Source organism: Melospiza georgiana, chromosome 1, assembly GCF_028018845.1.
Source record: "Melospiza georgiana isolate bMelGeo1 chromosome 1, bMelGeo1.pri, whole genome shotgun sequence".
Lineage (NCBI taxonomy): Eukaryota > Metazoa > Chordata > Aves > Passeriformes > Passerellidae > Melospiza > Melospiza georgiana.
In genome coordinates, this window is record NC_080430.1 from 17,121,691 (window position 1) to 17,146,667 (window position 24,977).

The window sequence follows — 24,977 nt, forward strand, 5'->3', positions numbered from 1 at the left end:
CAGTGAGGGTTCTATAATATATCTTCTATGCAAAACGACATCTTGATCTCCTTTTCAGTCAGAACAGCATGAGTCTTTTTTTTTTTCTTAGCATGTAAGAAAAGATATCTAGTTGTGAGACATCTTTCAATTGATGTAAAAACATAGATAGGCTCTACCTTCCATACTGAAGAAATTTTGAGAAGTACAAACATGTCAGATACAGAATGAAGAGTTAGACATTTAAAGGGAAGTGGTGGCACACATAATTATCCACCTCACATTCAGAATTATTTTAAAGAATGTTAGAAATATTTTTAATACTGAGTAAGTAGGTATTTATTAAATGACGTTGTTTAAAAAGTCCCCAGCCCTTTAGCAAACACACTGGCCAGAAAGATACTGTGGAGTTATTATGGTTATGACCACATAAATTAAAACATTCATAGCTAATGGTGACAGCAAATAGCTGAGCACAGCAGGAAGCTGTCATCAGTAATTTACATATTCACTTCTAATTGTGCCTATGCATCATTAAGATTGTTCGTATTTGCATTTGCTGTCTTCTGAACCAAGTCATTTTCCAGTGGCATATATTCACTTTCACTGCAGGTAACTTTCATTACTGGTAATTAAAGGACAATTTTTACCACATTATTCTACAGGAAACAAGAAGTGGTTGCTGAGATTGATTAATATTTAAACTAAGTTTGAGATGCAATCAGTCTCAGAGGCACAAGAGATTATTCCAGTTATGTAATGAAAAGTAGCAGGAACACCCCCCCCCCCAATTTGTTTTTTTGTTTTTGAATAGCCAAAGCTTATCCTTTAAAATTTTTTGGAATGCACTAGGTGGCCTGATTTATTTTTAAATGTTCCCAACAGAGAATAGCCTCAGTCTACGTGTAATGACTTTTTATCCTCCAGTCTGTGTTTGAGCTCTGACTGGGACAATACCAAGGAGGATGTCAATGTTATCTTAGTGTGGAAGTGATTTTCTAGTATACAACTGCACCTGAAGGTTGCTGTGCATCCAGTCGAATCCCTTTTGCCTTCAGTGCTATGGAAGATGGTCTTTTTCAAACACCACTCAACCCTACAGACTCAGCATTGCTTCCAGTTGAAGCTTTACTGTTTCACTGGGAGCTGGAACAGACCCAAGAACTGTAATGTGTTTTCACTTGCTGAAAAAAACCCTATTATGTTGTCCCTTATTTTGCCATCCAAATACTGTGCTTGGTAATACTATCACTGCAAAATTGCTGTCAAATATTTATTTTTATTGGGGAAATAGTGCTCCTTCTGTAGTAGCATGATGTTATCATTTAATTATTTTTTCTTTTCTGCTTTGTGATGGAAAACTGCAATTCAATGAAGTATATATTTAAATGCAAAAGAGGCACACCAATTAATCAGTACAGAATACGAATGCTTTTAATCTGCATCAAAAAAACGGTGGCGCTTAGAAAAACACCAATCTTTTAAATAGAAAGAACATAAAAGTAATTCCTATCCATGCTCAGATTTCCTCAAATAGAATGAAAAATTGCAATTGTGCAATTAGATTATCTTCACAATAATATATTCTTTTAAAGCTTTGCATTATGCTAAGCACATTTTGATAAGCCTTTAATTTCCTTTTTTTATAATTTTAATTGTTAAGAAAAAATCCACAGAGATAGCTCAAATGTTAGCTCTGAAAGACAGATGTTTACTGTTTTCTGGTTTTTATTCATCCACTGTACCAAACACAGAAACTTAAGTACTGAAGATAAGAAATAAATTAGTCTGGGAATATATATGGTAAGTTAGGCATAGCCAGGAGTGTAAAGTAATCAATTCTGAGGTGTGGATAAATTAGGTGATAGCACAGTACAATCCACTCAATTATCTGGGATCATAGGAGACTGGGAACTGATGGAGAAGAGAAAAACACAGTGGAGCTGCTCCAAGGAACACCAGAGACACTTCAGTTCTGTGTGTGGTAATGTAGCCCAGAAGAGCTTATTAACCCTGTGTTCAGCACTAGGCAGTGGTCTCGAGGCATTGTTTGCAATGTTGCATGAATTTTCAAAGCCATCTTAGGCTCTGCTTCTCAAGGAAGCAGTTACAGCTCTGCAAACCATGTCTGAGCCTGTGAGTCTCATTAAGCCTGGCTCTATATGCATTCTCCCAGGAACATTCTTGGTTGTGCTATCCTCATAGTCTTTATCAAGCAGTGCAAAACAGAACAGAAATGGTGCTGCTTTCAACTCAGAGTCACAGGAGACTTGTCTTTGGCTCTGTTATATTTCCTTTCTCTGCTAATTATGCAAATATTACTTTTTCCTGGGCAAGGTGTCTGTCTGCTTTTGACCAGAAGCTCCATGTAGGGTGAAAAACCTTTCCCAGGAAAATTTTTATTTCGTATGTACATATCAAAGAAATTCTTCCATTTTAAAGGATTGCCATCCTCCAACAAACAGCTATTAGCTCAGAAAATCCTAACCTACCCTCTAATGAGTATGCCAAACCTGCATGGGTCTATTTAAAAAGCTGACTTTCACTCCATGCCTACCCCTTGCAATAAGATGGCTCTTTTCATATTTAAATTACCTTTCTGAAGCTATAAAATAAAAGAATGAAAAAAAATGCTAATAAAAAGGATTACTGCCAGAAGCCCACCTCCTGCTTTGAGTGGCTGCTCTAAAGTCAGTCCTTCCACAAAATGTTCTTATAACAAACCAGTTTAGCTCCATTTGTTAGTGGTGTAAGAAGCAAGTCATCTTAGCATTTGTCACACAATAACCATCTTCCAGGTAGGTCTAGGAGAAGGAAATGGGCTGTCTGAGGTTCTGCATGTTTCTGCCTATACCACCAGGGTCTAGTCTAGGGATTAAGAAGATAAGCCTACCTTGTGATGGGCAGCTGGAAGTGACAGAAGCAGAAGGGACCTGGACTGGGAGCTGGGAATGGAAAACAGGAGAGGAATTCCTTGACGCAGTGGAAGTGGAAAGGAAACATCAGGAGACAACGTGATGGCCAAAGGCTGAGCTGACAAATATGCACGAGTAAAAAGCAAAATTAAAGAGGCCAAAGGAACAAGGGATCCAGTAGAACACAGGAGGAGAACCACTGAGATGATGGATGGAGAAAAGTGTAGCAGAGGTGACGGAAAAGGAGAATTGCTGACACCAGAGTACTGCTGAGGAGCAAAGATAAGCATGCAGGAGGGATGAAGAGGAGAGAGTTTTATGAAAAATAAGGTTGAGACAGAAGGCAAATTCTGCAAGTGAAAATATATTAGAGGAGAAAGGTCATGTCAAAATACAGTAAGACTATTTCTTTTTTGCCACTCTTATCTTGTGCATTCTTGAAGCTGCAATTTTGAATCTTATTACTTCTGTGCTCCCCAGCAGCTCAGGCTGCCTAGCAATGCCTGGCTGTGCTGCACAGAGCTCGTGGCTGCCTAGCAACTGCCCGGGGGCTGTGCTGGGGTCTCTGACCAGCTCAGGGATGCAGTCCTGCTCCAAACACCCCTGCTCCCCTGGAAAGCCAGGAGACAGCATCACCAGCTGTTAACAGTTTTGATGAAAACATTAAAAATATTAATTGGGAAAAAGGGCACATGGAGGTGACCAAAAGAGTGCAGAGTGCATGGCAAATTGTCCCAAAAATGCAGGAACAGCCCCATTCATCTCTGCAATACTCAAACAATCCGTGAGGACAACCGAAATATCAATATGGGTCGTTATTCTGGTTCTTAAATAAGGTTCTGGGCTAAAGCAAAGGAAAGGAACTCAATGCTGCTATGCACCTTCTTGGGCAGCTATTAAACAGGTAGAGGAAATACTGAAAAAGCAAATTTTGGTACCAAGAAAAAAAACCTGTTAGGAGTAATAAGTATTCACAAAGCCTCGTCCTAGTACAGCCATACTTGTGTAACTATCATTGCAATCAACAAAAATTTTCTTACAAGAAAATGAGACTTGGCATTTGGCAGCAGAGTTGATGTGGCTGATCTGAACAGCCCTGTGTCCTCTGTGCTTCCAGCTGCCCCCTCAGATCCCTCATCTCCCTTTCCACTGCACTGTCAGAAATGCTTGTGTAGCTAAACAACTGAAACAGGAATCAATCCAGCTGAGAAATGGTCCAACAAAAAATAAAGGGTTATTTTCCAATCAACACTACTGAAGCAAGTACTGTTCGTTCCCAAGGGAAAAACAAAGACACATACCAATCTATGGCCAAGGAAAAGGAACAGACAGTTACAGAGCTACACAAATTACAGTGCAGGAGAAGTTGCTGTGATACTGCTACTTTGCTGCTGTTCTAAACAGCACTTAGAATATAGTCACATTTCTCTTTCCCAGCCAAAAATGGCCTGTTGTCCTACAAAGACAGGATTGCCCCTGGCATGAGGACAATCTCAGTGGAGATCTCATGCCCCACCGAGGAGGAGAAAATCTCAGATGTAAAGTTGAGACATGGAGAGATATATAAGCACATTTTACTCGGATAGGATCTCATTTGGGTGATTGTTTAGGTGGAGATTGATGGACATAATTACACATTTTCCTCTGCCAGTCCAGCAGCCCAAGCTAGGAAAATTTTAATTCCCAGCTCTTTTGCACACTTGAAGTATCTTGTGTAAGTTAGGTAATTTTTTTTTTTCTAATTAGCAGTTTATTGCTGGTGCAATGAGAAAGTGTGACAGAGCAAAAAAGCCCAAACCCAACAAAATAAACCAAAATGAAAAGAACAACAAAATAAAACAGTTTCTAAAAAGAAACCCCAGTGAATGCAGTTTAGATACACACTACTATCTTCAGCAAACGTCAGCTCAAGCCCGAGGTTTATTGATTGTGGCTCAGCGCTGGTTCTGCTAGATTTGCACTCTTTCAGGTGCTTTACAATCACTCGGTGTACACACCATGCAGACTCATGGAGCCAGCTTCGATCTTTCGCACCTGAGTCAATGCACATCCAAGAGCCTCAGACACAAAGACACTCAAGGGACCCTGCAGAGAGTTATTTAGAAAGAAGGAGGGCTAACATGGGGCAAAAGCTAATAAGACCTGCTGGTCCCATCAGCTGGCCGTATCCACACCACAATTCCCAGTACACCTTACACTGTGTGGCCCTCACAGCAGCACTGCCATGGTTGTATGGCACCCAGATGACAGGTCCTGCAGGAGTGGCCCTGGTTTTGCTGTTTATCTACCCCGAGTCTGACCCGCGGGCATGGGGACAAGGCCTGGCCGTGCCACGGCAGCTGCAGAAGAGCCTCAACGCAGCTGTCACAAGGTGGCGACCTTTGATGTGCTCCTCCGAGGTGTTGCGTTGTGAGAACATTTTGAATACACTTGGTGGGGTTTGCGCAAGGCCTTTCAGGCTGCGCAGGGCACGGGGCTGCAAGCCCTCCTGGAGCCGCTGCTCCGCTGTGTGAGGTGGATGCATCCCCGCGCAGCCCCCAGTGCCTGCCCAGCAGTGTCCTGCCATGGCCTTGCAGGACAAGCCTGCTCACCAAGTGAAACACAAGACATTTAGCAAAACACGCGCCACTCATTCTTCTCATACTGAAAAAAGTCAATGGGTAAGGCCCCGCACATTTGTAATTTCTTTTACAGGGGCAGCTGTAACATTTTAAGAAGAGTCAACAACAATTGCGCTACATTTGAGGATGTTAACAGCTTCCACGAAGCCAGTCTGTGATCTGTAGGCAATTACAGACTCATTCAACCAATGGGTGTTAAGCAATTTGCAGCCAAAATGAATAGAGAAATCGAATTTGTCTTTGTATTAATATACAGCTGGAAACAAGAAGTCAGTACTGGAAACAAGGAGAAGCCAGCGCCCAAGAGGGGTGATGCCTTGTAAGGCTGACCTAGAACAGAAGCTAGACAGAGGTAAAGAATAAAGTAGGTATTTATTAGAAGGCCTCAATGGATACACCTTGGGCAGTACAAGAGCCCAGCCAGGGCTACACCCCAAGATGAACCCAAAATGGTCACAAAATGGACAACCAGTCACAGGGTCTCTCACTTTTGTAAGTTCTGGTCCATTTGCATATTGGAGTTAATTGTCCAGTTATAACTTTAGCTTATGAAGCCCCATCCTTCTTGTTTTTCTCTCTTCAGTCCACATTGTTTATGTTCTTGGGCCTGAAATTTGGATCGTTTGTCCTTCTCTAGCTTGGTTGCCAGCTAGAGATGAAATTGCTTTGTCTCCTTACTCTGTGAAGAGAGCTTACTATTCCCTAATATGAAGCTCAGAACTACACACTAAAGCAGTACAGAATCTGAAAAATAGAAAAGCTAAAACCTGAGGCATCAGGGCTTCTGGTCACACTTGCCTTGGGACACATTTAAAGCTCACCAATATCTCAATACAAACAAATGGAATTATTTTACATTGAAAGGAATCCAAAATAAAGTGTTTTATTGGACATTACAAGCTGCCCTAAAGAGAGTTATTAAAACCCCTTTGGAAATAATTTTGCTAAGCTGCCAAGTAAATTAACCATCAGAAGATAGCAATGTAGATGCATTTCTATCCCACAGCAAGTGCTGCAAACGTACCAGCTCCTTCTGCTCCTCAAAGAGCTCTCAAATACTTCTCTTGGTACCTGTCTGGCTGTTCCCAGACAGGGGGTGTTTTTTGTAACTCCAGCTGCAAAGAATTTCCCAGGCCCACTGGTCCTTTCCAGGCTCCTCACCTTTCATCCTTGCTTCTACAGATCTGGACTGAGATGCTGGACTTTGCTGAGCACAAAGGTGAAGGGAGATCTATTTTTTTCCCTCTCCACCTTGTTTTAGAGAACGCAACAAGTACACCAAAGCATCCTGACCAGAACAGTACTGCAAACAGGAGATAGACTACAGAGAACTACAGAGAACAAAATGTCACATGATTATAGAGATGAACAAGTCTTCTCTTACTATAATGTGAGCTTGAGACAGTTTTTTTCTAAGACATGCTGAATTTTAGCCACTATGTGGCTTTCTCTAGGACAACTACTAAAATGCAAGGACTAACTGCGTTTGTGTTTGTGACTGCAGACACACAGCACATGCCACAAACAGCAGAGCCTTGGAGATGACTTTTTCTGGGCCTGTTACTCATTGCAAGAGCAGGCACAGACATCTCAGCAGAGCAGTCACCTGCTGTTACTGGCTTCTCTTCTGGCATGATTGCAAAATCAAGATTTTGCTTCCAAAAAACACATGCAGGAGAGATTGTACTAAGTAATCACCAGACCTTTGTCTTCCATACCTGTGCTAACAGCCAGAGGAAAGCCTGAACAATGATTAACAACTGAGGTAAATGAGTGGCAGGAATACTGTATTTATCTCAGACAAGTGTTTGAACTCTTCTTATGAACCTAAATCCAGGCAGTCACTAACTGTTAGTAGTTATACTGCACAGGCCTTGACTAAGATCTACACAGTTTGGATTCAGTATTTCTCCCTGCCCCTCAGGGGATAATTCCCTGGAAGGGAAGTTGCCCCAAGCCATGATCATTCTAACATCAGTCTTTTGTTGTCTTTGGAATGGTCTGCCCAGGGAGGTAGTGGAGTCACTGTCCCTGGAGGTGTTTAAGGAAATACTGGCCATTACATTTAGGGCTGTGGTCTAGTTGACATGGTGGTGCTCAGTCATGGGTTGGACTCGATGATTTCAGAGACCTTTTCCAACCTAATTGATTCTGCGATCTTCCAAAATTTTAGCCTGCCAGACGGCAGATAACCAGAGCAGCGCTTTCCTCCCAGCCCCTTTTGGCCTCTACTGCAGAGGCGCTGCCTCCGGGCAGCACTGTGGGGCTGGGGCTTTTCTGAGCGGGGCGGGGGATGGACATCACTGTCTCCCCTCGTCTCTGGGCTCCCAGCAGGACGGTCCGGCGGTCCCGCCACAGGAGCCGGCCAGGCCTGAGCATTCCGGGCCCACCGCGTCCCTCCGGCCCGCGGGCGGTGCCCATGAGCGGCGGCCGCCCCGCGCATGCGGCCGGCCCTGCCTACAACTCCCGGCTGCCTTCGCGCAGCGAGGGCGGGCTTTTCCTCTTTTTTCTTGGTTTGTTTTTTTTTTTTTTTCGTTTTTTTCCCCTCCCCTCGGAGGGGAAGGATGGGTGGGGAAAGCGAGCGTTCACGAAAGCGAGGCGAGGAGGAATCCCACAATACCAGGCGGGTTGCGAGCCCGGCGCTGCCGCTGTCTCTTTAATGCAAGAGGAAGCGATGCGGAGGGGTGGAAAATGGCAGAGTTGCAGATGTTGCTAGAGGAGGAAATCCCTTCTGGCAAGCGGGCTCTGCTCGAGAGCTACCAAAACCTCACTCGAGTCGCCGACTACTGCGAAAACAACTACATCCAGGTGAGGGGCGGCGGGGCAGCGCACCGGCGGCGGGGCTGGGCTCTCCGGTGCGGCGGCGGGGCCGGAGCCGCCCGAGGGGCAGCGACGCCTGGCTGCCCTCGCTGCGGCTCCCGCCCCGCAGCCGGTCCCTCGGGTTTGCCTTTTCTTTCAACTTTCCCAGCTGAACGGCCAGGCTTCCCTTCCCCCGCTCCAGAGGGGAAGGGAGGGGGTTATTATGTCAGTCCGGCTCCGAGGGTGTGTCTTTTTTTTTTTTTTTCCTTTTTTTTTCCTCCCCCCTCCTCTGTATTTATTTATCATGAGTCACATCCCGGAGACCTCCCAGGGCTGGGGTGGGTGTGAGGGAGGCGCGGGGGCCCCCGAGCCTCTCCGTGCGGCCGGCTCCGAGCCGGTATCCCGGGTTTCCCCACGGCTTCCCGGCGGCGGGGCTCTCTCCGGGGGCCGCGGACGGGCCTCGGGGCGGCGGTCGGTGGCGGTGGCCGGGGCGGATGCGCCGCACGTGGGGCGCGGGTGCCGGGCGGCCCCGCACCGCGCTCCGCCGGGGCCGCCGCCGCAGCGGCCGGGGAGCGGAAGGGGCCTCGCACCCGGGTGACATCACGGAGCTCGGGGACCCGCGCCGGGTCCTCCTCGGCGAGCGGGTCCCGGCGGGGCCGGGGGAGCCGCGGCGCTGCGGGTCCGCAGCGCTGCCGTGAGCGGCGTGTGGGGGCAGGAGGCTGCCCGTGGGCTGGCAGCGCCGTGCGGGCGTGAGGCGGCGTTTCAAAATGGCAATCTGTGCCTCTCGCAGCCTGCCCGGCTCCGACACCCTACAACAGGGATTGCAGACCGCGTCTCTCATGCGGGAAGAGGCTCCAGTGGTTGTAGCGTCTCTACACCGGTCCGTGTGGATTTTTTTTCCATCCCATAGATTGCCAGTGCTTCTTGGCCTTCTTTTAAGTCTGCTTTTGTGAAGCTACTTTAAGCACAATTTGCTATTATTATTTTTTCAGGATTTACATCACGTGACTCTAAGTCTCGGTCTTTAGTCATGCTGATCTGGATACAGAACCATCCAGAGATGCTGAAACTCAGCTTCTTTTTTTTTTTTTTTTTTTTTTTTTTTTTCCCATAAAAAATTTGAAGGGGAAAGGCAAATAAACTTTATTTACTAGATAGCTCGTAGAGTGAACTTGTTGAATCTAATACTAGATTACCTGTGATAAGTATTTAATACAGGTTACTAACATCTTCGGTATCCATCATTGCTGGTAAGCTAGCATACTGTTTTTAGTAATGGAGCAGCAAATATGGAAGCACATCTTTAATAATACGAAGTGATTTTTTAAAATGAGATATTTGAATTAAAACTGCTCTAAGAAGCCATATTTTCAAGTTTTGATTTTTTTTGTGGTATATGAGGTAGTATGAGTTAATGTCTATTTATGCTTCCGAGTTGTTTGCTCCACCCAGAGAAAGCTGCTGATATAAATGCTTCTAAGAGGCGAGGTTCATTTGGTTTTACTCATGGGAAATATGACAAATACATGAGTATGGTAATTGCAGCACAAGTTTTGACGTGTCTCCTGCTCCTGACTTTTCCCTGTGTCAGAAAGGTGCAGAGAATTTTCAGTCACATAATTTTCTTCAGAGTCATGAAACTTGTCTTTTCTTACTTTCATCAAACAAACCAAATAAACGCAACACTTGAGCAAATTCCCATCCGGTCATTTGGGGTTGCTTTTCCTTTTTTGTTTTTTTTTTAATTTGGTAGCTCATTTTCACCTCAAGTATCAAGGTCAGCTGGATGTGGGATTGGTGGGGTCTGTTTTATCTTTGCACAGCTGTGTTTACCCCTTTTGAAAGGAAGCTGGAATTCTAAAATTCCTAATGCAGTCTTGTACAGTAGCTTTGAAAAATGTATGTACCTCGCTTGTATTTTACATGTATTGTACATTTGTTCAGTAAAAATAATAAATGTATTGATAAAAGCTATGTATTTTTTAAAGTGTTTGATGGAGGTGGTTTTTTAATCAGCACTTGATGCAAAGCCATCTGCTGTCCAGTTGGACTGCTGAACAGATTATACTGCCAGTGCATGTGGTGGGGCCACTGCTGGATTAGGCAATATGACACAGGGCACTGGGTTATGAGATTTGGGTGTATGAGTATGGTGGGGTGGGAAGGGAGGAAAGGAAAGGAAGAGGCTTAACAAACATACAATACAAAGTCTTTGTGTTTAATGTAATTGGGTATTTTATAAAAAAGACAGACCACAATAGAGAACCTGGCCATGAAGTGAATGTTAAAATACTTCACTAGTAGCTAGATATTGTAACTTAGCTGGTAGCATGTAGCTGGTTCAGTTTAGCCACTTTGAATTTGGAGGGGTTTCTTTTCTTCTGTGGAAAAAAACAAAGTGCTCCATAGTGGTAAAAATTACCATGTGCTGTTACCCACTCTGAGTTGTGCCACTGAGATGAAACAGGTTTGTCAGACTATTCTGAGTGCTGGCACTAACAATTTATAGTGATTGTAATAGGAGACAGAATGATACTCTCAGTGTTTTGGTTTATATTCTTCACTGACTTAAGCAGGAAATAATTTCTGACCCCTAATATTGCTCTATTCAAGCTATATATATGTGTGTGTAGTGTATGTATTTTATTTGAAAATACAGGAATATTGTTTTGTCTCTCTTACTAAAGCTGAGAATAATTCTGGTAAAATTTCAGTGATGCTGATTTCTTGAGGAAAACTTGTATTCAATGTCTTTAGAGATTCCTCAGGGAAAAAATAAAAAAGAGAGAGAGAGAAATGGGGAGAAGCTCACCTGGCTGGAGCTTGCCTGCCTGATGGTGGATGTAGCTGTGTGGAGAGTAAGTGTTCTTTTACTGGAGCATTTAGGAAATATGACAGCATTTGGGAATCTCCAGTTGAAAACTGCTGCTCTCAGAAAAGCAGGAAGCAGTTGCTTGCTAAGGCACACTGTGACTATGTCAGATTGCTGGCTGGTAACACAGTTTGCCCTCCAGATCATCATGCATTCTAGTTATCTAGGAAGTTTATTTGCTAGGGAGAGAAAAGAATTCAGGTGAAGCAGAGCACATAAGCTTCTAAGGAAGACCTGCAGTGCTAAAAGCAAAGTACAGTGTGGTGGCAGTCTTGATGGGGATGGGAGAAAAAGGGAGATGGAAAAAAGTAAAGAAAAAGAAAATCAAATGTAGAAATAGTAACTGAAGAACATTGTGATGTTTTGGTGGTGATTTTGGCTTTCAATAGAAGGAAAAGGGCATTATAAGTACATTGGTGTATTTAATCTCTGACAGTATTTAAAATCCATGATGTTTCTGGTTGGAAGCTTCAATAAGCAGGTAGAAAATTAGATCCCTGTTTTAGGTCAGAGGCTTAAACTCTGAATGGTTTTAAGAGCGGGTTTTGAACCTTAAATCTTTAAGGCATATTTTTGCCTCCTGGAATAATTTTTCTTATATATAGATGTATTAATTTTTAAAAAATATTTTCAGCTTGTAAGTTCTCATAGTTTTTGTCTTCTCCAAATCCTTTTGCCTGCAGGTATATTCTGGGACTAGTCCTTTTGATGTGCTTGTAACCAAAAGGCCATCTGAAAATCTGTAGCATAAAGCTGAAGATGCTAGTGAGGAGTTCTAGTGTCCTAGACAGTATTAACTTGATCAAAGCTACTTAATGCAGAAAAAACAAGGAGTTAAAGCATTTGCAGTTCTAGTTATGATTCTTCAGCTGATAACTTCCATAGAGCTCTACTAGTAATTTTTCTAGCTGTATTGAGTTATTTTGGTGTTTCAAGGAAGTTATTTACAATAACTCGCTTATGAAGCATTAGAATGACACAGGAAATCAGCTTGTGCAGTGTTACTCCACTGATGACTTCCTTTTGAACAACTTCAGTTGACTGGTGTATCCCAGAGAGGCCTCTCTGTGCTATAAAACACTGCTTACAACTCTCCTGCTGTCTAAATCAAGTGTTCCTTATAACCTTGTTTATGCATATGCAGATGTACATAGTTTTTGTCAGTCTCAAGCTTCTAGACCACTTGTGAAGATCCATTTGTAATTTTTGTTTTTAAGCTGAAATATAATTTTAATATGACTGTGGGAATCTCTAAACAAATAGCTCACATCCTTGTATAAATTCTCATCTTGATAGTCTCAAGTGGGTAGATTTAGCAGGTTTAGAAAAATAAATTGAGAGACCTTTTAAGGAAGTAAGTGCTGTGTTGCCTAAATGTGTGTTTTTGTCATGTTACTTCCTTCTGTAGCTTCTGACTGGTATGTGGAAACTGAACGGTGAATTAACAAGCTATTCTGGGTAAAACAGACAAAAATATGGACAGATTTCAGTTTAACTGCTATTGCAAAAAAATTCAAATATGTCTCCAGTTGTAGAAAAGTAAATGTGTGGCATTGAGCAGAAGTGTTGCATGCAGAAAGCTTCATAAATATTTGTGTTGTCTTCCAAGATGCATAGAGAAACTATTTTTGCTTGATAAGTTAGACGTTCAACACTTCTCTAATGTAGATATTTCCTTTCCAACACTAACGAACCTTTTTTTGGGACTTTTCATTAAGCAGTGGTAGCTGATCAGACACTCAGTTTCATTGCTTGGCACATGGAAAGTGGCTTAACTTAGTTCGGTACAAAGAAGTTCACTCAGAATGTCTAATTCAGGAAATGAGCTGCTCTAAAAGGATAAACTTCTTAAATTGTCACTAATACAAATCCTTTATGTGCTGTTAGAACTTGTATGCTTTTATGTTCATAGGTTAATTAGTTTGAGAGTAAATACAGTAATATTTTTTCTTCCACGAGTTTTCTTGCTAAATTTGGAACATTTAGCAAAAAAACCAAATTATGTTCACTTTCTGTAGCACCAAATATAGTTCAAAATTAGAGAGCAATGAGATAAAATACAAATGTATCTCTTATGCTTTGTAGGTTTAAATAATATTCTTTTAAAAAAGGTGTTGCATTATACTTTGGAATAATGTCCTTTTTAAGGTAGTTTAAGCAAATGTTTTATACTGCCAGCAGTATAAAAGGCACTGGCTGTTCTGTGTGAGGTTTTGGGGGTTTTTTTAGAATAATATTATAGTACAGGTTGGTGGGTTAGGCTTATAGCTCTTCTGTGCCTTGTGTAGGTCTTCTGTGCCTATGCAAGTGTCTTTGTGTTTTGGAAAATAAAGCTTTAACTCATAGGCAGGAATAAGACTGTAGCTCAACTTCACTGAATCAGCAAGTGATTACACTGAATTTAAAGAAGATGAACCCCAGGGTGTTGTATGTCTGATTTGTGTCCAGAGAAGGTAGATGATATGAGATGAGCTTTTCCAAATTTGAAATGTTTCCATTAATTTCAGTATATTTGGTTTGAGAAACCAGGAGGATGTTGTCTGCTATTCCTGCTTCATTTTTCTTAATGCTACCTTAATCAGGTGCAGTAAAGTGGATTGGGATAAGCTTTTACAGGTGTGAACTGTTTCTTGCACAAGGGAAGTGCTCTCCACCCCCTTCTGTTTGTGCATTGTTGGAAGGAAGAAGCTTGCAGGATGTCTGCAGTCCGCGTATGCCGAGTGTGATCCTTGCTCCCTGTGCTGCTCTTGCTGTGCACAGTCCTGTGGAATTGTTGGAAGGAAGAAAGAAGTATGATTAAGTGAGGCAACAGTCTAATACTTCCCTTGGTTCTCCGGGAGGTTGTTACAGTAAGTAGCTCTTCTGGTAAAGAGAAAATAGATGAGCCTTGGGAAGATCTCATAAAGTGTGGAATGAAGGCAATTGTAATGAAGGTAAGAGTACAGGAGCAGGCTGAGTACAAGAAGGAAGTGTTGTACTTCTGAGGGCAAAGTTCCTGTTAGTATCTAATCTAAGTTTAACAGAAGAAAAGAGCCTGAACTCTGAAACAAAAGAACCGATGCAACTTCCCAGTGTCTTTGTTTGGCATTTTGAAGTGTCTTCATTTTACAAAAGCATAAGTGGAGGCATGGAATTTGTAACTGGCTCATGGAAGGTCATATAGGGACATCTTGTCAGATTTGGGAACAGAACCTGATTGTGTGGACTTGCAGTGCTGTTCCCCCTGCCACCCCACCCCTTTCCAGACTGCCTCTGTTATACTGCAACACAGCAAAAAGTGGGTATCTGCAGAAACACAGAGGCAGTGTAATGACTCTTTCAGGAAAATATGCACCTGAAACCATCATTGAATTCATTAGCAGCAATTACTTCCTAAGAATTTAACGTATCACCTCTCATAAGAGCCTTGAGATTCTAATTTTTTTGCTTTGCCAACGTCAGGAGTTACATAAGGCTCACAGCACTGTTTGTCTCTGTGTTGGTGGGTCTTGGCAGAGGCTCAAGAAGATGCTGCTCTATTTCTCATTGGCGAAAGCAGTCTGTGTTTGACATTTCTGGTGACCAAAATCTTGCTTAGCTACAGAATGGTGGGGTGGCAGCTGTGTGGACAGAGTCAGTCCTGGCATAGCAAGGCAGCCTTGAGGGATAAGGGGATATCTTGCTGTCTCTGCCTGTGTTCAGTCCTTTATTTAGTGACTTGGAGTCTGAAGGAGCGTAGTGTGGTTTTCATTCTTGCACGGTAGGAAATTGCATGTGGGACCCTGGTTACTCAGTGTCCAGGCTTGTTCATAACTACCTGAGCATTCTTGCTCTCTTCAGCATCTGTGTTCCCTAGTGTAGTGTTCCTTTGATGCTGTTCCTTCCAGCCCAGTCCTAAATCTGAGCTCTGGTGACAGAGGTGGGTGGGCTTGGTCAGAGTGATCCTCACCTCCCTCCACCCCTGTGTAAAGGGAAGTAACTGCAGAACTTGAAATGGTAGCTATCATGCCTCAGTCTGGTTCCTCCCTTTTCCTGACAGACTTGGTGTCTGCTGTGGGTTGCAGAAATAGCCTTTTGCACCTCAAAACTTGCAGAGAGCCCTTGAGAGAGCCAAGACCAGGGTGCTGTGGTGAATAGATCTCAGTGTGCTCCTGAGCACAGCTCTGAGTAAGATGGCACTGCAGGTGCCTTTCCTCCTGCCCCCCCAGCCTGTCAGTGTGTCCTGGTGGTGCTGGAGGTAGGCTCAGTCAAGTGTTTCATCAGCGTAGTGCCAGGTATTGAAATAGAATATACAGCATTTCTAACAGGTGGGCTCTTAAAGAATCAATTTTGTAGGCAGCAGATGAAAACAGAAGTCTAAAATCTTCCTCCTGATTTTACAGGGAATGCATTACTTTCTGTGGGTTAATTAATAAGAGTGTGGGTGCCACCTTGTCTTGAGACTCTGCAAATAGTGTTGCTCATTACTTATGCAAGCCCTTAATGATGTTAACCGGAGCCATGCATGCTTGTTTTGCAGAATGTATATTTGTTACTATGATGCTGATAGTTCAGAAGAAAAGGAGAGGTGAGGAATTCTGCATGAGACTTTGAACTTGGAGTGAAGTATAGGTATAGCATTTTGTGGTGTAACTTGTAAAATTCAGCAGTTTGTACTAACATGAGTTGGAATTTGTAGGTAACCTGGTGGCTGAGCTAAAGCAGCAGGTTAGTTTAACTCTTAAAAAGACTACTTGAAAGGATACTTTATTTTTAATAATATTCTTGTCAAAGGTTCCATATCAAATGGGTTTAGTAAACGAGCTTCTCTCATAATTACTAATATGTGCTGGGGTTCTGCAAACTGAAAAAGTATCTGAAAATCAAAACTTCCTTTTGTTTGAGCCTCCTCTATGATAAAGCCTCTTCATAACCTCTGGAGATGATGTGTGCCATGCTGTATCTTCTGACACAGTGGAATCTTCTGAAAGAACAGTAAAGGTTGTCACTTCTACAATGAGATTGCATCTTTCTTGTGTTTCTTATAGCAGATATATTTGTGGCAGTGTCATCCCTCCCTCTCTGAGCCCAAAATAATTAATTCTGTATGCTCTTTATACAGCAGAAATTAATGTGCAAGCACACTGCTCCATGTGCAAGAAAGCTCTGATACTGTAGTGATGTATAATTAAAGAACTCATGAGGAAGAGACTCTGCATCCCTGCCCTAACTTTATTGTAACCTCAGAGACAAACAGGAATGAAATATGGTAGCATTCCTACTTTTGTTAAGAGCAGGAAGACCTCTCAGAACTCACACAGAGGAATCTTACTAAAACAAATGTTGGTTTGACATCCTTAGAGTTGAATGTAATATTCTTACTGGGTGGTCTTAAAGTTATAAATAGTTTCAAGAAAAAAATGTTTGTTTACCACTTGAAGCATAACAATTCTTGGAAAAGAATTGAAGTGTAGACTCTGCTGGCTACTTTCACGCCAGTGTTTCACATGAGAATACTTTTTATAAGCTATGCCTTATCAGGGAAGTGTGGAGTTTTTAGTTGGGTTTTTTTTTTCATGGATAATCTTTTACCAGATGCATATCTTCACTTTCATTTTCTGATCTCCTCATTGTACTTTGGGGTCAGCAAATCTGCCAAGCAGTATTTGTCCTGCAGCAATCATTGTCAGCTGTGCATCTTATTTAACTTTGTTGTAGCAGGTGTGCTACAAGTTAATACTTGAGCTGTGGTCCTCATGCAATAGTTCTGTGTTTTCTGAAGCCCATGATAAGAAAATATCTGCATAAAACAGATAGGCAAGAGAAGAACAAGGAGTCCAGGCAGGTGCATCAGATTACTGCATGAACATCTAAGCAGCTGCAGAATGCCATGCCATGGCTTGTCTTTTCACATACCTAGAGATGTTAATTGCTCTCATGTCACTGAATATTACGAGCAATGTTTCTCTCTTTCCATGTGCTTCTCCTAGGCTGTGATCTTAATGTGAATTTGCTGATTTCTCTCTCCCTCCTCAAATCTTCTGCTTGCTGCAGATTGCTTATTAGACCTTTTGTCTCACTTTCATTTTGTTTACTTTGTCTCATTTCAGATCTGATCTGAGAGCCTATTCTCCCTTGCCTTTTTCTTTTAATTAATCTCTTTCTATTATTTAACCGCATATTTTACTGCCTTGCAACTTATATTATGTAGCTATTTTTCATTATTGCTTTCTGATAAAGTTTCTACTAGTATGGGTTTGCTAACAATTTGAAATCTGCAGCTACCAAAGACATTTATACACATTTCTTTTTAAAATTATCTTTGTTGGCACGGAGTTGAGACTAAAGCCTTATCTCTGCAGTAGTCTCTAACTACGTGAGGAAGCCTTGATGACCAGGGTACAGAGGAAATGGAATGCAGCTGGAAAGACAATGTGGAATGGGACTGACATGATTCTCCCTATTGGTAAAATTCTTATGAGGCCTCTTATATTTATATGCAGCCAGACCTTTACTTTATGAGAAACCTGTCTTCTTCAGGAAACTGGTCCTTTTGTTACCCTTTTGAGTCTAAGGAGTAAAATGGTCATAATGAAACTCCTCTGCTTGGAGGGCTTTGTTTCTCTTAACAGTGAAGGAAAGTGAATGTGGCAGGAGGAATGGCGTTCTCTTAATGTGTGTGTGTGTCCACAGAGCAGAGATGGACCTGATCCTTAAAGGGCTTTATAAAATATTATTATAACCTGCAAGGTTTCCACTGAGAAGCCTTGTGGCAGGTGGCTTGGATGGTGTTTCAGTCAAAGGTACAGAGAATATCAGAGTAACCAGTAGAGATAGGGTGGATCAACGCACTTACGTTGGCAAGATCTTTGAGACCTGGCTGGGGATTGTTCAGCTTTTGCTTGGCTGTCTGACTTGCAGGATTTCTAAATCTCTGGGAGGAGCTATTGTTTCTATGATGCAAACTCCTGGCTTTAGCTGCATTTGATAAAATATGCGTCTGGTTTGGAAGTGCTTGGCTGTACAAGGGCTCTCTTCAAATACCGTGGGTGTGTTTCCTGCTGCAGCACACCATATGTTCTCCCAGCACTGAAATGATGTGGTTGCCACAGTAGTCCTGGGATTTGGCTTAAATGGCAACAGATTTTTCATCTAATTTCTAAGGCGTCTTTAACTTTGAATGTTAGAGAAATTGTTGTTGCCATAGATGTATTTGGAGCTTGGGCTCATACAATGCAGCTTATTTTCTATGAAATCTTTTATCTCTTCATTAGTGACTGTCATTTCTAAATGTGCATTTCATTCTTCTTTATCAGTCTGTCCTTTAACCAGTGGAGAATGATAACAGTCAGTGGAAAGCTTTCTAGCATACATTTCCTCTTTGAAAACCTACTGTCCATCAACACAAACTGTAAAATCAGCTCTTCTCAGTACTCTGCAGTGAATGAATATTGACTGTTCAGAGACTGAGGGAGGTATTTTCGTAATTATGACAGAAGCTTGTTTACTGGGGATAGAAGCCAAGTATGCAGGCGTATGGTACCTGTTGATTTTTGCTTTTCTGCTGGAGAGAGAAGTTGCTGGTTTTGGTCCTGAATGTCAGGAGTATTTAAATGTGTTCCTTGGGCATAGAAGGAACTTTAAGAGTAGATAATCTATGTTGGATAACTTTCTGCCTTGTGGATAGAAAATAGGAATGGTTTAAAAGATTGTTGAAAAGCAGTTTGAGGGTCTTGAGAAAACTCCCAAGTTTCTGGTGGGAATAAGAGCACAGGAAGAATGGGGAAGAGAGTGTGTAACTTCCTTCATTGTGTTCAGCCACTCTCTCTTGCTGACTGTGGTGCTGAGAAGGACAATATGAAAAGCAAATACGGTTACTATTTGTTTCCTGCCTACAGCAGAGAGAAATAGCTTTACTTTTTCCCCAGATTGCTGTAAGGGCTTACTGCAGCAGCAGTGGGTGTGGGGGAGTATGAACTGGAACAGGTACTTTTACTGGCTGCACAGCATCCCACGAGGCCTGGGGGAATGAATGTGGGGAGTACTGTGAGTCATACTTGTCAGTCTCATAAAGCAGGAGGCTTTTTAAAATTGGCCTTGGAGGGGAAGAGGTGTTTAATGGAGCAGTTGTGCAGGATTTATGCAAATAGAGAACATAAATAATGAGCAAAGGTACTCATTTAAGCTTCTTGCCTCCTCAGAAAATGACTAAATGCAAACAACCATTGTGAAAGTTAAGAAAAAATGCATCATCATTTAAGTATAAAGGGTGCAAAAATGTGGCCATCCATGATGATAAGAAAATTCTCTTTTTGTGAATAGCAAAATTAATTTCTCTAGTTGTCAGAAAACATGCTTGTTGTTGGTCTGTTTGGTTTTTTGTGCTTGAAAATTTGCAGTTTCCTTTGAAAAACAACAAGGCAGGAAGCTGAAAAGCAGTTCCCTAACCCGAGAGCTCGTGTGGGGGGGAGGTGGTAAAAGGACCAGTCTCCAGTTCTGCTTTGGACATACCTTCAGTGTTTAGGCTGGTTTTGGTCATGAATGTCATTTCTTTTTGTAGAAAAAGTTTTTTCTCCTCTGTCCCCCTATTCACGCAGGATTTAATTTACATGTAAATACTGTGTATTCTTCAGTAAAACCAAGAGCATGTTTTTAGAGTACAACTGCATTTTTTTTCCTTTACTGACACAGCCACTTCTTGCTGTTTTAAATTAGAGTTTTGAACAGGACTTATGAAATGTAATTGTTCCAGTCCTGGGCTTACTTGCAAGCGCTCACATCATAGTGTATCATAGTGAGAATGTTATCTCTAATAGTGAGCCTTACCAGCAGATTTAATGGGCATAAAATTTTCTTGGCAGAAGTAGTAACTCCTGCCTCTTGCAGTGTAGAGAGGCCATCCCAAGCTTTGAAGCAGTTGGAAATGGCAGATCCACCATCCCACATGCTGCTCCACTGCTGCACATGTCCTCCCGTGGCCTCTCCTGTGTTTTAGCCCAGTTTCCTCCAGGGTGTTCAGGTGCAGAGGTAGTGGCACTGTGGGTATGGGTGGATGCACAGCTGTGGTGATGTGTTCCTCTTGTCAGGGGAGTCTTTCTCTGAGCACAGCTCCTCTGCAGCTGTAATAAGGCCGCTCAAGCTGATGACAGAGGAGATAGCAAGGTGTCCTGATGGCCCTATGACAAGTGCTGAAATAGAATAGTTCAGGTTTTGTTTTACTGCTGGCAGGGGGGGAGACAGAGTGAAGTGGATATGACTGTTCTTATGCATCTGGTTGCATGGAAATGCAGCTCTGCTCTCACCTGTATGACTCTGCACCTCCTGCATATGCTTAAATCTGCCCTCTACGTTGTATGTGAAGGGGAAGCGGTCTTTAAAATAATGTGAAGGTGCATCTTAAAAACACCAGTGCAACTTCAACACTGATGAGAAAACTTTGCTGTAATTGTGCTGCAAGAGGCATTGGAGCTGTATTTCTAGGGAAAGCTACTCACTTGAACTACTGCTGTACTAGCTAATAGCACAGCAATTGTCTCACCAAGGACTTTGTTTAGAAAAGCCAAACAACAAAGCAATTCCCTCACTCCTGAACTTGATGCTGCATTTCCTATTAAAGAATTTGCTTGCTTTCTTCTGTTGGTTTCTGTAAGTTAGGTTTTACCTAATGCTGGATGTGGATATTACCATATTCATTTAGTTCTGGTTATCTATTCTTCTGTCACTTTTTTGATGGAGAAAGATGTGACTTGCCAAATTGACTTGCCCTTCCTACTCCCTCTCCTCCTTTCTCCTGAGCCATCTGTTTTGCTCTGTTGTGTGTGGTTTTTAGAGGAGATAAATTTCTACTTGTTGCAATTTAAATAACCCACTATGCAAGTGAGCTTCTGTGTGTAAGGTTTTGGAATGTTGCTGCTAACTGTAGGATAAAATTTTAACATAATAAAAATAATTATGTAAACAGAAGCTGGATGTAGTGTGCTTACAGCCATTATAAAATAAAAATTGTACCATCAGGTGCAGGAGTGCATCAAAGTCTGAGCAGTATTTGTTTATGTGATCAGATAGAAACAGAAACTAGGTTGATTTTTTCCAATGACATGCAAGTTCTTATAAAAACAGTCATTCCTTGTATTGCAGTCCATTACTTTATTGCCATGAAATCACTGTATAGCCTGTGTGCTATGTGAGAGTATGCCTTGTGCTGGGAAATAAGCTGCTACAAAATTGTGGGAATCCACCAGTTTCTGGTTTAAGCGTGGTGAGATATGTGATGATTTTCTGCTGGACTGAGTATATTCATCTTCAAGACACTAAATAGTCAGCTGTGTAGTGATACAAAGCATGAGTAGAGAATTTGATCCTATAATGGCCATTGTTTTCTTTGTTTTAAAAATACTGTGATGTTTGGGAACTGCCTGAACTGTAAAATCTGGGCAGCAGCTGTGTGTCTAAAGTGACTCTCTTAAACATGAGAACTGTTCCTGAATTAGGAACACGTGCAATCCAGGAACTTGCTGATTGTCTCAAAGCCAGTGTAACTCTTGGCTCTACATTTTGTTGCCTTGAGATTCTCCCTGGAGCTGAACAGGCCTGCTAATGACTTTCTCTACTCTCTTTTCCCACTTTTCTTGCTGCTTTGTTGTCCTGCAACATCTCTGACATCTCCATGGGGAGGAACCTGTTGCAATGCAGAGTGTAGCTTTGGGCCTCCTTGTTTTTGGACCAATCCTTTAGTGGATGCTGATGTTCAGTGTGTTAGAATGTCTTTGATAATAATGTGTGATACCAGGACATGCTGTGATGAGACTGTAATTTGATCCTTTATGCTAAATCTCATTGTTTTAACCTTTCTTGCTCAATGCTATCTAGTATGATTCTAGGCCCTATAAGGTAGGGAGGACTAGAGAGTGAGACTCTGGAAAAAAAAAATTCTTTGAAGCTTACCTATGAAGTCATCAAATTTTAGCATGTTACTTATATTCAGATAAAGATTTGCTATATTCTGGGTTTAGACCCTCAGTTTGATTTGTCAGAACAGAAATAAAAGACTTCATGTCAGCAGTCACCAGTCCTTGAGAGTAAACTGAAGAGGTAAGCAAAACCCTTTCAAACATAATATACAACTTTTATATACAGAGTGAACTCAGGAGCTTTGCCCCAAAGCAGGTGACTGAGCTGTCTGGATTCAAAGGCTTGCATGACATGAAAATCTATCAAGTTCTGATTTTTCTCTCCATTTGGAGAAACTTGAGTTTGGTTCTATGTTGCTGCCACTATATCACAGAGAGGATATTGAAGTAACTAATAAATACTAAAGTGTTTTCTTCTTATTCTCACCAAAAGAAAAAGGGTGTGAAAAATAAGTCTCTGACTTATCAAGGAGCATGTCTTGCTAGATGAGCTAATGTTTGAGGGTGGGAGCCATCACTTAAGAAAGTAAACAGAAAGCCATTTTAATTTCAAGCCCTATTACAAAAACAAAATTGATATTTGAGAGACATTCTATTTGTTTCTCTGTGCACTGTAAGTTCTCTAATTTGCTGTTATCTGCTCTCTGGTGTGTCAAAATAATCATATGCTCCAAAGCCTGGGGTAGCTTTCTTAGTGTTGAAGGAAGAAGACTGCTATGGAAGTGCCAAGGATTTCTTTTTCTGACAGTCCAAGGGTGGCATTAGAATCACAGAATTATAGAATTATTTAGATTGGAGAAGGCCTTTAAGGCCATCAAGTCCAGTCATTAACCCAGCATTGCCAAGTCCATTAGTAAACCATGTCCTAGGTGCCACATCTGCATGTCATTTAAATACATCTAGGGATGATGACTCAAACACTCTGGTGCTGGTATCTGTGATGTCAGAGCCTGCTTTATGTCTGCTCTGAAGAAAGTTGTGTTTGATGTCATAAGGCAAATCAGACACTGCAAGAAAGTTCAAGGGGTAGTTTTGGAGCAACTGTATGTGCAGCTATTGGGCAGTGCTTTACAGGAATGAAATAATGTGGTTTCTGTACTGAAGCTTAGATTGTCTAAATCATGTAAAACACAGAATGTAAAACTTGGACCAAATTTCTTAGCCTTGCTGTATGTGCAGCCTTGAAGCCTTACTAATTGAGTGTACAAGGGTTGTGTGAAAATGACACATGGGCATGTCTGCTTCTGTCACTTGAGTTCAGTATGGCATGCAGTTATGGTTGTATAGACAGACTGTGACAACTGACAGTAACAATGTATTGTGCCAACATATTTACTAAGACATCTCTTTGATGTGATTTGGCAGAAGAACTGAAAATTACATTTTCAACAGTATTTTTAGATATTGTATATAAATAATATATATAAGTTTTTAATAAGAGGAGTGGCTTAGTCCAGAGCCAATGAATCTTATTTGTTGCATTGGGCAGAAAATGCTACTAACAGAGCAGCTGGCATGTACCTTCCCAGGCTCCATCTGTCAGAGTCTGCATTGCTTTATAAATCACATTCCTAGTGGAGAGATTTATTTCTTGCTGTAATGTTTGCAGCCTGGATTAACATGGAATTCCTCAGTTATTGTTTTTAAAATTTATTTATTGTTTAAGTGTGTATGTACGTATATATATGAATGATATATGTATTTCCCTTAAACTTTCTATTAGAATTAACTTCTCCCCTTAATAAAGAAGCTTTTCTCCCTCTACCTTTCTCAAAAAAGAGGATAATTTAAAAAATTGAGACTCTTCTATTTATAGTTAATCAACAGAATGGAAAATGCAAGTGAAAGAAAATCGGGGACACAGTGAGATCGACTAAATTTTGTCTCAGCCCATACAAATGCTAATTTGCTATCAAGGCTATTCAGGACTGGTCAGGGGAATATTATTGATGGAAATGAAGGATTTGCTTCTAGCTGATTGTCTCGTGCATACAGGATTTGGGGGAAGGGCTTGTCTGAAACAGAGTTTGGGAATTACAGGCACTGCTGGTTACACTGCTGTATGTGTTTGTTAAACAGTAATTTGGTGTGTGTCTTGACCCTTGAGATAAAGAAGCTGCCTAGTCAATGTTTTTTGTCAAGATAGTGTTTCTAAAAAGAAACAGATTGAAATCTGGTTTGTGGACTGTGGTGTAGTGTGGTGGTGATCATCTCGTCTTCTGGTGCCTTGAATGAATTCCAGCTTTATTATGCAAGGTCTTTACCTGGGGAGAAGAGATTTCAAGTTCTTCCAGTTTCTCTGCGTTTTGTCTAGCTGAGTTACTTCATCTTATCTGGAGAAACTCAACAGACATGGTATTATTTCATACCAGTGGGTTTTTTGTCTTAGATGCTGGAAGGAAATTCCCTGGAGTTGAATGGTAGATGCTAGCTTTGCTGTGTTTATTGAGGATTTCTGCCTTAGTAGATACAAAGAATTACTGTTTACTGAATGAACTTGAAAGAATTTTAATCATGCTGGTTTTGGGGTTTCCATAGTGAGAGGTGTCTTGGGTGTCTTGCTCTTAATGGTTAGGCATCCTTCTGTACCTTACCTGGCTTTCAGATTCCTCTATACTCCTGCAACAATTAGTTACTTAAGTGATTGAGAGCTTTGATATTTCTATTTGACACTACTTCTCACTATGTGCTGAATAGTCTGTTCTATTTCTTGTTTTCTGTCAGTGAAGGATTGACTGCCAGCCCCCTGGAGAGGCCTTGGACAGGAGGTGGACATGTTCAGTGACTGCAATATGTTGCTATTAATATCTTGCAGGCTGTGGGGTAATTAAAATCTTGAGCTTTTACTTGCACAAATTACACAAATTCAGGAATGGTAGAAAGCTACAACAACATGACAAGTTGTGCTAAAACTCACTTGAGT

The 24,977-nt window shown here is 41.6% G+C and overlaps 1 protein-coding gene across 5 annotated transcripts in view; it reads left to right on the plus strand.

Moving 5' to 3' along the window:
- Nucleotides 1–8,071: 8,071 nt before the first annotated feature.
- The window catches only part of ABI1 (abl interactor 1), a 77,267-nt gene continuing 60,361 nt past the window's right edge, over nucleotides 8,072–24,977 (plus strand). For 3 of the 5 annotated variants that reach the window (XM_058039219.1, XM_058039210.1, XM_058039228.1), the window contains exon 1: nucleotides 8,115–8,323. In XM_058039219.1, the coding sequence (XP_057895202.1) occupies nucleotides 8,207–8,323 (117 nt within the window). In that variant the 5' untranslated portion in view covers nucleotides 8,115–8,206. Of the gene's footprint in view, nucleotides 8,324–24,977 lie in introns of all 5 variants that reach the window. The other 2 variants (XM_058039237.1, XM_058039246.1) reach the window with 1 other exon arrangement.